Here is an 11284-nt window from a genome sequence, read left to right on the forward strand (position 1 = left end):
TCGCCTGACACTTAAATCTGAAGTGCCGCATAAAAGCTGGTAAATGGTGTCACCGAGGCAGGCCTCTGCAGCGGTTCAAAAGTCAAAAGCCGCTAAGTGGAGGGCTGTACGCGGAGGAGTTTTCTTCTCAAAAAACAGATGTCAGAACCACCCCCGTTTCTCCTCTCGCCAAGCGGAGCCCCTGTGTCCTACCTTCCATCCCTTTCTGCTGGAGAAGCGCAGAGGCTCTGTGAAAGCCTCTGGGAAGTAGAAGGCCTGACTTGACCCACGGTTGGAGATAAAACTCTAAGTCCTACCAGCAACTGTTTTTGAAACACGCTACCGCTGCCCCGGGGAAAATGGGCTTCTCCTCAGGTGCTGGTGTTTTTAGAAAGGGAAAGGGAGCTCCGGTGTTTGTGGTTCCCTAAAGGGGAACAGCTGGGGTGCCCTCTTGAGGGCTCTGCAGGTCAGGGCTTCCAGTTTGTCTGACGTGTTCCTCACACATGTCACAGGGCTGGACACCTGTGGTCACCACACCACCTTCCTGGGGCTCAGCAGGGTCTGGGGACGAGCCAGCTTTGGTGGGAATGTGGGCTATGATGGGTGTTTCAAGGGCTGGCGTCTGATGAAAGCCCTCCTCTGCCTGGGCCACTTGCTGTCCATTCATTTGTTCAGCTGACACCTCCTGACACTGCTCTGAAGCCCTGATGGGTCCTGCGGCTCAGGGTCCCTGGGGAAAGCCCATGGAGCCAGACTGTGAATGCTCACTGCCTCTGCCCTTCCTCTTGTCTTGTGAGCATCAGTAGCAAACTCATGTTAAACTGAGGATCAAAATATCCTTTTCAACCAACCCTTCTTCCCATGAAGCTCCCTCACCAGGGAGGACAATACTTGTCAGCACAACCATTACTGGGCCAAATCCTTTATCACACCACACCTGGCCCTGTACTTTGTTCTCTGTCTTTAGCCCCGTGCCAATCCTGCTGTTTGACTTCCCTATCTGACCCTCATGATCCCCCTACAGACAGCAGGGCTCTCAGCCAAGTCCAGTTTTTCCCCATCTTTATCATCCCTTCATCTCCAACCAGCCTTCCCACTCCCCTTGGGCATTCAGCAGAATCTCACATAATTGAAACCCGTTGCCACACTTCCCAGACTTCTCCCTGCCTTTCACTTCAAACCAGCTCCAAGAATCCTACCTCAGCCAGAGTGCCTTCCCCACTAATGTGCGCCAGATCCAGAGCTGCAGGATTCACAGGTTCTGATCGAATCTTGTGAGGGAGACACCAATTTCACAGCAAGGAAACAGGGACTTGACTCCCGAAGGTTAAATAACTCAGCTAGCTAACTTGTTGGGGGGTTAAGACTATAACTTCTTAACCACACAAGGCATGCTTCATCCTAAACAAGAAAGCTATGATTGCTCTCTCCCGCTACCCGACTAGGTCATAAAATTCCATCCTCACTTTATCCCACATTGCTTATACAAAAGATAGACCTGCAGGCACATATATTTGCTAGCCCTCTACGCTGATACTTCTTTCCCTTGTGCCCCTGAGCTCTGTGGGAATGCCCAGTTGCTAATGGCAGAAATGGGGGAGGATGGGGGAGGGATCTGATCTTATTCTACAACACTTGGTCCCAAGATAAGCTCAGCAAAGAACGAGGCCAGGGCTGATTCTAGTCCACTCTGACCCAGATTTGCCCCCAGAACTGGTCCCAAATGCAATTCTTTTCCAGAAGAGAATAACAGGGCCTTGGTTGCCTCACCTTTAGGCAAAGAAGACAGAAGCTAATGGCACTTTTGTTTCTCTCTTTGGAGCCACTTCAAACATAGGGTCAATAGGGCAGCTAGGTGGCTCAGCCAGTTAGGCATCCGGCTCTTGATTTTAGCTCAGGTCATGAGCTCACGGTTCGTGAGTTCGAACCCCAGATATAGCTCTGTACTGATAACATGGAACCTGCTTAGGATTCTTTCTTTCCTTCTCTCTCTACCACTCCCCAGCTCATTCTCTCCTCTCTCTCTCTCAAAATAAATAAATAAACTTTAGGAAAAAAAACATGGGGTCAGCAAAATGCCAACCATGAGTAGACCTGCTTCAGGTTGCCTGAGTTCTTGAGGCTCTGGTCCATCTCATTGACAGCGCCAGGCCCCTCTGCGGCATTCCAGAATGCCAGCCAACAGCTCTCCTTCTCCAGATCTCCCGTTCCCCAACACTCAGAGGGAAGGCCCTGGAGCCAGAGCTCCCGCTCTCAGACTGTCTCCACTGGGGCCCAGTCAGGTCCCTGGCCACAAAGAAACAACTTTTTAGCCCTGAGACTGGAAAAAAAAGTTTTAATAAATACAAAAATCTCCAATAATGACTCTGCTCAGCTCAGGGGCAGCAGGAGTGAGTGGAGGGACCCTTGGTGCTGAGTGAGGATAAATTAAAAAATCCCAATAAGCCAGTGACATTATGTACAGAAAGAAAGGGGTTGGGCTTCTAAGGCAGAGACTGGAGGGTGACCTGGAAGGAGTCAGAGTGGCCGTGGCCTTGGTCTGCCCTGGCTGCCCCTTCCCCTTGTGGAATTGTGGTTCCCAGAGGTAGTGGGGGGAGGGAGAAGAGGCAGAAAAGAGGAGCTGAAGGCACTTGATTTCCCACAGGAGCACACAGGGCCCTGGCGCCACTCCTTCCCCCAGCCCAGGCCCGTCCTCTTGGTCATGTGGCCTTCTGGCTGCTCCCTAGGAGCCTCCAGCTTCTTTCTCCAGCTCTGGAACTGTTCTGGTCTCTGGGACTGCTGAAGACAAAGGGAATACATTTTGGAGGAAGAAAGAGGAAACTGGGTGGCACGGAGGACGCAGCTGAGCATCTCTGTTCTGGGCCCAGAAAGGTCAGAACTCTTAAACAAGTCAGCACAGGGTGCCTCCTTGGCGCAGTAGGCAGCACTTCAGTTTCATAAACAAGTCAGCACACACAGTCACCCGTGAGGCAGATGGCGCTGCTCCTGGCAGGCAGCAGGTGCCCCCTTCCCTCCCCGGGCGCCCCGCATGCAGCCCCCTCACTTACACCGCCGGGGTATGCAGTGGGAGCAGCAGCGACTCTCCTTCCCTGGACCACAGGACAGTGGCAGTGAACAGTCATCCCGCTCACAGTGGGGCACCCCTGCCTGGTGCAGAACAGAGTGCGTTTTGAGGGTACCCAGAGGCACAGGGGAACAGCAGCCTTCAGCCTTCTCAGGGAAGCCCACTCCCAGGAGCCTGCCCTCCCTAGAAAGGTCTCCCCACTCCGGGCCAGGCCCCCCACTGCCCACCTCACACAGAGCCCACACCCACTTACTCCACATCTGCAGGTGATACAGCTCATCTCTCCAAAGGGAGGCACCGAGGGGTGCCAGCTCTGGCTCTCTGGGAACCACTGCCCTGCAAAACGGCAGCCCCGGGGCCCGTCGGCCTGCATGGGGTTCCCAGATTGGGGGTGGGCCCCTGACCCCACTGTTTAGAGGAAGGGAGGAAGGGAGGGAGGAAGAGATCAGCAGATATGAGCTCTGTAAAAGCCACCCAGGTTTTATTGGTCTTTGAATCGCTAACACCTAGCAGTTTCTTTCACTTAGTAGGTGACAACTTTGGATGAGAGGATGGATGGAGGGATGGATGGATGGATAGATGGAAGGATGGATGGGTGGGTGGGTATGAGGGAGACAGGAAGGGAGGGAAGGGCAGGAACTGGGACCTGTCATTACCCACTAATAAGTACATGCACATTCTTTCCAATGCATTTAGAGCCCTAGCTCCAGGCTAGGCACAGAGCAGTGTTCAGTAAGCACTGAATTAGCTGAGAAGTTCCTTCCATCCACCTTCATTCACTATGCAATCCCTCACCATGCATCCCCTCCTCCAGGACAAGGCAGTGAAACACCTCAACTGCCCCAAGAGGCCTCAGTGCCCACCCCGCTCACCTGGACACTGTTTGCAGCAGTCAGTGGGGTTGGCACGGACAGGGTGGGCACAGGCCAGCCGAGGACACTGCACCTTCTCACAGTGCACCTCTCCAGTGCCCCCCTGTAGGGATCCATTGAGGGAGGGGTATCAGAAAGGAAAGGGAGCCTCCTGCTTCCTCCCTCTCCTTTTCTATCCCCCAGGTGTCATATTTCCATGGCCTTTCACTCGGAGATCCTGGGCTGGTGCTTTATATACCTGAACTCAAATGCTCCTGGTAGCCCTGCAATGAAGCTGCTATCATATCTGCTTATAGGAGTGGAAAGAGAAGCTCGGGGAGGTACAGAAAGTGTCAGAGCTATATGGAGCTAGTCAGCTGGCAGAGCCAGAATTCACACCACATCAGCCCTTCCCTCTTCCTGCAGGAAACTGATTCTGAAAGCTCAAAGGACTTTTCAGAGTTGCAATCCTTGAGCCTCCCTCACCAAGGCTGGGCTTTCCCCTCTGGCAGCCCCCTCCCCATTTCTGCAGTCCCTGCTGAGTTATGGCACCAGAAAGGATTGGGCAGCCATACCTTGCAGGTGCAGACAGCACACTTAATTAAGCCAAAGGGCGGCACGACAGGATGCCACCGAGTACCCGCTGCCCGCCAGCTCCGGTCACCATCAAAATAGCAGCCTGGGGGGAAGGGGGGACAGTGCCCAGCTGCCATGAGTATTGAGCTCATTGGCTGGGCCCACAATCAAGGCTGGAGTCTCAGGCCAAGCCCATACTAGTCTAATACCAGGGCCCATTTGTGGATCAGTGACTCTAATGAAGCCTATCAGGTATCAGTTGGAACCTGTGCCCTTCAGTCTCCTCCCACTCACCCCATATATATTCTCACCCTTTTGTCCCCCTCCTGGTCCCACCCAACAGCTCCCCTGGATTCCCCACCTCTGCACACAGACTTCCAGCTCACCCTCTCCAGGGTCTCTGGTCCGTGACAGCCCTGACAGGTCTCTGACATCTTGTTTCTCTGTGGCACCAAAGAAATACTGAAGGCAAAGGATGACGGCCCCCCTTCCCTCCCTAAAGGCCTCATCCCCCAAAGTGGACCTTCCACTCCCCCCTCCATTGGGACAGGACACTCACCGGGGCACACAGGACAGCACTGGTCAGGTGCCTGCACTGGGCTCGGACAGCTGGGTGGCGGGCACACCACAGGGTCACAAATCACTGTACGTCTCTGTAAAGAGAGGTGGGGACGGTTGGCTGGGACCCTTGCCCCAGAATCCAGACCCCAGTGCGCCCTTCCACGGGGGCGTCCTACCTGACAGGTGCAAAGCGAACAGAGTGGGTCGTAGTTAGGCGCCCAGCGAGCCCCATGGGGGCGCTGCTGCCCCTCGAAGAAGCAGGTGTTGGGGTCTCGTGGCCGCCCGGGCCCTCCGGGTTTGGCTGGCGCGGGGACGTCCTGGCCAGCCACAGCCGGCAGCGCGGGCAGTGCGGCCGCTGAGTCCGGCGTCCACGCTCCTTCTGCCCCCGCCGCCGCCAGGCGCAGGCCTCCCACCTCGCATTGGTTGGCGATGTGCACCTGCGAGGAGAGGCGAGTTGAGGCAGTGCCGCGGCTCGGCTCCTCCTCCCGTCTCCACCAGCCTCGGGCGGCCGCCTGCCCAAGACACCTCGCCCCCAGAGAACCCCTGCGTCCCAGGAGGACGCTATTAGCGCCAGCAGTAACTCCAGCGACCAGAGACACGGTGGTCTGCTGCCAGCCTCATCATGTACTTTGTCTGCCTTTATCCTCCCAACCAGCCAGGGAATGTGATACTACCAACCCCAGGGCTCAGAGAGAGCAAGTGAGTCAGGCAAGAGCACACAGTGAGCTACTTCCCAAGCATCCCCAACAGCCCACCCTGCCCACCTACCTGCCCCCGGAGCTCCCCATGGGGGCTACCCTTGGTGGTGATCAGCAGGGAGGCGGTGCCCTGTGCCAGGTGTCTAAGCAGCTCAGGCTCCAGGTCCTTCACCACGCCCTGGGCCTGTAAGAGCCAGGATGAGGGATGGGAACAAGGCCCTCTAGGGCTGCGTCTACCCTTCTTAATTCACAGATGAGAAATTGAGACACAAGGAGGTTAAATAAAGTCTTCAAGGAAGTGGAACCCATTAGTGGTGGTGAGGAGCTCAGAAAGCCAGGTCTCTTTGACTCCAACTCCATGGCAGCCCACCCCATTTGAGGGGTTTTGCTCCATCCCACCCACTTTTTGGAGGTCCAGGATATTACATACTAGCCAAGAGATCCCATCAGAGAAGGACATAGGAAGGAGAATGGATAACAAAAGGCTGAGTCAGATTCATACCCAGGTTTGTCTGACTCCCGAGCCCATGTCATACCATACCAGGCTTCCTGCTCTCTGCTTTCCCTGCCACAGGCCCACACAGCCCTTCGTGCTAAAAAGCAGATATTTTCAAAGCTGCCTCCACCATCATGTCCTCACCTCTGGGCCATAGAATCCCTTCAGCAGCCGCCGGGGCCCTGGCATCCCAGGAGGCCCTAGGAGGTGGGCAGTGACTGTGCCCTGTTCTGAGCCACCAAGCCCAGCCAGCAGCACTTCATAGTGCAGGTGACAGTGGGTGTCCAGGGAGAGCCAGGCATGCCCTGCTGCCTGGCTCTGCACAGGGGGCAACACCAGGGCTCCTGCCAGGGGCACGGGCAGTGCTGAATACAGACAGAGGAAAGGTGACAGATGAACAGGTGGCCTAGAGCAGCCACTCACTTCATCCCAGTATTACCCCAACTCCCCAGTCTCCCCCAACATGCATTCCACAAACTGGCAGACACTATCCTTAGGCCCAGGGCTCGGGGGAGGGGGAGGCAGGCAGCAAGTTTTAGACCCCTGCACCATGGCAACAGAGGTCTCCCAACAGGGCCACCCTATGCCTCCCCACCTTCCCCAGATGCCTACCTGGAGCTCAGGCACAGAGAAAGACACACCAGGCTCTGGCCCTCTGGCACTATGCTCACATGCTTGAATCATAGACTGCAGGACACCAAAGGGCAGGCAGATCCCAGGGCACTCACTATCATGGCGGGTGCTGTGTCCACTATAGGGCAGGGCAGCCACATGTCCCCTCAGTTCTCCATCTGGGAAGTCCTTGGTGCCCACATTCAGGAACAGCTCATTCTGTAGCAGCATATGAGCCCCTCGGGCACCCAGCCCAGGGCAGACACCCACAGCCTGGTGGACAAGGGAGGATGCTAGACTTAGATGCCCTAACTGCAGTCTGCCAGATTCCAGATGAACCCCTCCTCAGCTGTCACATAAGCCCAAGGTTCTGAATGTTTTCCATCTTTTGTTACATCCAACACACTTCTACGCATGCAGACTACTGGATAAGAATCTTCCAAGCCCAGGTTCAGGTCCCTTGTCTTCCACTTCCTACCTATGTAAGAATCTTGAGGAGTTATTTAACCTGTCTGACCCTTTGCTTCATTATTTATAAGTGGGAACTGTAAGAGCCAAAAATAATATAAGTAAGGTAACCAGTACAGTATGTAGCACATAGAAAGGCTAAGTAAGGGGTGCATGGGTGGCTCAGCTGTTTAAGCCTCTGACTCTTGGTTTCAGCTCAGGTCATGATCTCATGGTTTATGAGTTTGAGCCCCATGTCCAGCCCCAACTCGAACCCCACTATGAGCCCTGTGTCAGGCCCTGCTACCAGCCCCACCTTGAGCCCCACGTCAAACCTTATGTCAAACCCCACACTGGGCTCCAGGCCAACAGGATTCTGTCTCCCTCTCTCTGCCCCTCTGCTGCTCTCTCACTCTTCAAATAATTAAAATAATTTTCAAAAACTTCTTTTAAAATGTAAAAATGTTAACTATAAAAAAAGAAACATTCACTAAGTGGCAGCCGTTGCTACCACAATTACAATTATATGGTCTCCCTGTCCAACTCCTCCTCTCATTTGATGCAAGCTTGCTGAGGACAGGGGCCACATCTGATTTTCTTTGTATTCCAGTCTCTAACCTGAGGCTCACTGAAAACGTGTCCAATGAGTCAATGTGTCAGTGAGAGAATCTGTTAGTGAGTGAGTGATTCTGAACATCTCTACTTATCCATCCTGGCTTCCCACACCCCTGCATTGTTAGCTCTGCTGCGTGGGCCCTGTGGCCTGGCTCTGCCTGAAGTACTCACTGTGTGTCCTCCCGGCTGGACTCCAGCCATGCGGCACAGGATGGTACGCTGGTTCCTCCGCTGAGGCTTGGTCTCCAGTGTCATGGCCACCACCTCACTGCCTGTACCTACCACCTGTACCTGGTGGGCAGGGTTGGGAAAGGCAAACTGGAGTGGCAGAGAAGACCTGGGGCCTGAACAATGCAAGCCAAAGCACTACCCTGCCCTGCTGCCCTCTCCCCTCTTGCAGCCCCTGACTCTTACCTGGTAGATTAGGGAGCCATTTCCTAGTAGTGTCAAGCTGGCTGAGCCAGCTGCACCCGTCTGAACCGGAATCAGGGCATCGGCCCCGCAAAGGACACTTTGCAGGACTGCAGAGGGGCAAGACGGGAGAGCCAGGCTTGTCCTACAGCCATTCATATGCCCAGCCCCCAGGATTCCTCCCATACCCACCCTGGCCCCTGTCTGTGCCTCTTAGTTGTGTGCGCCCGGGGTGCCAGGCCCCTCCCTGCCTCACCATCACAGCTCTGCCTGGCTGCAATGTGTCCACTGATGCGCAGCCCTGGCCCCCCTGCCCTCTCCAGGGCCATCTTCAGCTCCCCCAGCACCAGCCAGTCCATCTCCTGGGCTGTCAGGTTGGGCAGCACCTCAGCAAAGCCTGGCTCCTGGAGAGAGGGCAAGGTATGGTGCAGGCAGCAAGCGGCCAGCACAGGTGGCAGCAAGAGCCAGACCCTCACTCACCTGGACTGAGGCATTGGCCTGGAGCTCTCTCAGCAGCTGCCCCTGGTGTAGAATCTGGAGCCGCAAGGGAACCTGGGCCGGCCCTGCAACAGCCATGCATGTGGATGCCTGTGAGGGACAGTGCTCTGCCTACTCTCCTCACATGCCCTGCCCCACCCCACTTACCCCCACTCCTGGGTTCCAGCAGCCCACGGAAGAGCAGCAAAAAATGCAAGGAGTCCTCTGTGTCACTGAGAGTGAGTAGAGTAATGCCCCCTGTGCCAGGCTGTGGAGGGCCTTCCAGAGTCAGAATGGCACTGAAGGTCTCTGGGGGAGGAAAGACCATGAGAGCCCATCAGAAGGTCCCCTCTTCAGCCCACTCCATTCCTGGGGATAGAGAAGACTCAGGAGTTCATGTCCAGGGGCCATTCGCTCCCCTCACCTGCAGCCAGGGCCCGGTGCCGGATGAGAGGACCCCAGACCTCCCCTGAAGGGTTAGTGGGTGTCACAAGTGCCACATGAAGCTGTTCTGCCCTAAGGAGCCGCAGAGACAACCGAGGCACTGCCCGCCACACCCCACAGACCTGGAGCAGAGAGACAAGATGGCCCTACTCAGACAATATAAGAGACAAACCAGCTGAGAGTCCTAGCTCTGGTGAAGAAAGAATATGAAGGAGCCCCCCAGCCCTCCTAGGAAGCTTAAGAAGGGGCCTTGGAGCCAGAGGCTGGGGTCCAAATCCTGGCTCAACCACTTACTAGCTGTGTGACCTTGAGCAAATCACATTCTGCTTCTGCTACTGAGCCTCAGTTTCCTTGACTGTAAAATGGGCATCATAATGTCAGTGCCTTCCTCTCACTGGGCTGTTGTGAGGACCAAAGGAGGTAATGCATAGCACGCCCTCAGCATACCGCCCAGACTGGATAAGCACTCATAAATGGCATCATCTCACCAGGCCATCTTGACTGGGGGCCGCAGGGTGTTCAAACAGGATGCTGCCAGTGGAGTCTGAGAAGCGGATTCGAGTAGGGCGGTCCAGCCTGGGAATGAGGGTCTGGTGAATATGGGCTCTGAGCCTAGGCCAGGAGCAGCTCCTCCAGCCTCTCCCAACTCTCCTTCCCGGGTCCCCAGCTGGCCCCTCCTCCCACCTTCCCCATTCTCACTGCCTGTAGGAGATGGAGAAACGCAAGCTAGAGCGCAGCAGAGACACTCGGGCCCGTGCCACGGCCTGCGACCTCGGCCCTGTCAGCAGCGCCACGAAGTCTGTGAGGAAAAGATGTCCCTAGTATCGTCACCCACTGGGGCAGCCCGGCCCCAATCACAACCCCAAGTCCTGGCTGGCCCCCACCTACCCGTGTGGCCCTCTCCGCGCGTCCGATCCTCAAAGCCTGGCTCCCCGCGGTTGCTGTAGCTTCGGTGCTCTGGATCCCGAGGATATTCAAAGGCCAGGCCGGTAGGCTGCCTCTCGGGGCCACTGCGCTCTAAGCCAAGAGTGGTAAACACGGGCTTCAGCTGGGCACTGAGAGGGCAGCCGGCTGTTTCATCTGGTCCATCCGCCCCATCCATCCGTGTGGCTCAGGACCAAGTATCACTGCACTGCCGCCCTCCCCTCACTGCAGAGCTGGCCTTACCCTGGGGGCAGGTCTGGCAGCAGTGTCCCGGCAACTGACGTGGCTGCACGCAGGCCAGGGTTGGGCACTCAGGTTTGATGTTCTTGCAGCTGACCCTGCCAGGGCCCCTCGAGCGGCGACCCCACTGAGACTGCTTGCGGAGGAGATGCGAAAACCAAGTGAGTGCAAGAAGCCAATTGGTGAGACCCAGGGCTGTCAGGGGAGAGTCACTAGACCAGAGCAAGGTCACCTCATGGAGTCAGACCACTCTTCTTCCAAGCTCTGTGACCCTAAACAATTTATTTCGCTTCCCTGGGCCTTAGGGTCCCTATCTGGAAATAATAATGTGTATCCAGCATGGTTGTTTTTTAGATTTAAGTGAAAGACAGAAGAAACCATTGGCAACACGCCTGACACGTAGTGGGGTGATCAGTAACAGTCAACACCTGAGACTTGAAGGGGGGGGCACTTTCCCCGGATGGAAATATATATATATATATCCGTCCCAAATACCTGCAGACTCACTTCTTTATCCTCAACAGCTCCAGAGTCCACTCCGACATCCCGGGACGACAGCGCTCCCCCACCCCGCAAAGGCCCCGGCCACGGCCGTTTGGTCCACTCACCGCCTCACAGGCGCACAGCACGCAGCGCATCACCCCAAAGGGCTCCCCCAGGTCCGGGTGCCACGTCTCGTCCAAGGCATAGACCTTCCCGCCGAAGGAGCAGCCTGCGGGAACGGGCTTGGCTGGCGGCCGCTGTCCCACTCCTGCGGTGTGCCCGCCCCGAGCGCTGCCGGCCAGGCCCTGGGTCCCCCGGCACGACGCGCCTCGAGACCCGCGCCCACTCCTCCAGGCCGCCTGCCGCGCTGAGCCACCTGCGCCCGGCGCCCCCTCCGGGCGGGAGC

General features: G+C 56.3%; 2 protein-coding genes across 7 annotated transcripts in view; one reads left to right on the top strand and one right to left on the bottom strand.

The window, feature by feature from the left end:
• Positions 1 to 2294: 2294 nt before the first annotated feature.
• CHRD (chordin) lies at positions 2295 to 11112 on the bottom strand. Of its 6 annotated transcripts, XM_029939723.1 has the most exons (22): positions 11004 to 11112; positions 10399 to 10531; positions 10120 to 10248; positions 9931 to 10030; positions 9720 to 9807; positions 9212 to 9353; positions 8956 to 9096; positions 8791 to 8873; positions 8567 to 8714; positions 8314 to 8420; positions 8071 to 8190; positions 6954 to 7110; positions 6370 to 6590; positions 5800 to 5913; positions 5208 to 5468; positions 5030 to 5123; positions 4857 to 4913; positions 4470 to 4573; positions 3916 to 4018; positions 3297 to 3451; positions 3027 to 3126; positions 2295 to 2754 (listed from the first exon to the last, which is right to left on the bottom strand). In XM_029939723.1, the coding sequence occupies exons 1-22, from the start codon at positions 11031 to 11033 to the stop codon at positions 2702 to 2704; spliced, it is 2640 nt and encodes an 879-aa protein (XP_029795583.1). In that variant the 5' UTR covers positions 11034 to 11112; the 3' UTR covers positions 2295 to 2701. The 6 variants fall into 6 exon arrangements, with proteins under 6 accessions (XP_029795583.1, XP_029795584.1, XP_029795586.1 ...); XM_029939724.1 differs by lacking the exon at positions 4857 to 4913 and having other exon boundaries at positions 2295 to 2757; XM_029939726.1 differs by lacking the exons at positions 9720 to 9807; positions 9931 to 10030; positions 10399 to 10531 and having other exon boundaries at positions 2295 to 2757.
• The window catches only part of THPO (thrombopoietin), a 7472-nt gene continuing 7137 nt past the window's right edge, over positions 10950 to 11284 (top strand). Inside the window, exon 1 of the mRNA XM_029939732.1 lies at positions 10950 to 11054. The gene's annotated coding sequence lies outside the window, so the exon portion shown is untranslated. The remainder of the gene's footprint in view (positions 11055 to 11284) is intronic.

Source organism: Suricata suricatta, chromosome 5, assembly GCF_006229205.1.
Source record: "Suricata suricatta isolate VVHF042 chromosome 5, meerkat_22Aug2017_6uvM2_HiC, whole genome shotgun sequence".
Lineage (NCBI taxonomy): Eukaryota > Metazoa > Chordata > Mammalia > Carnivora > Herpestidae > Suricata > Suricata suricatta.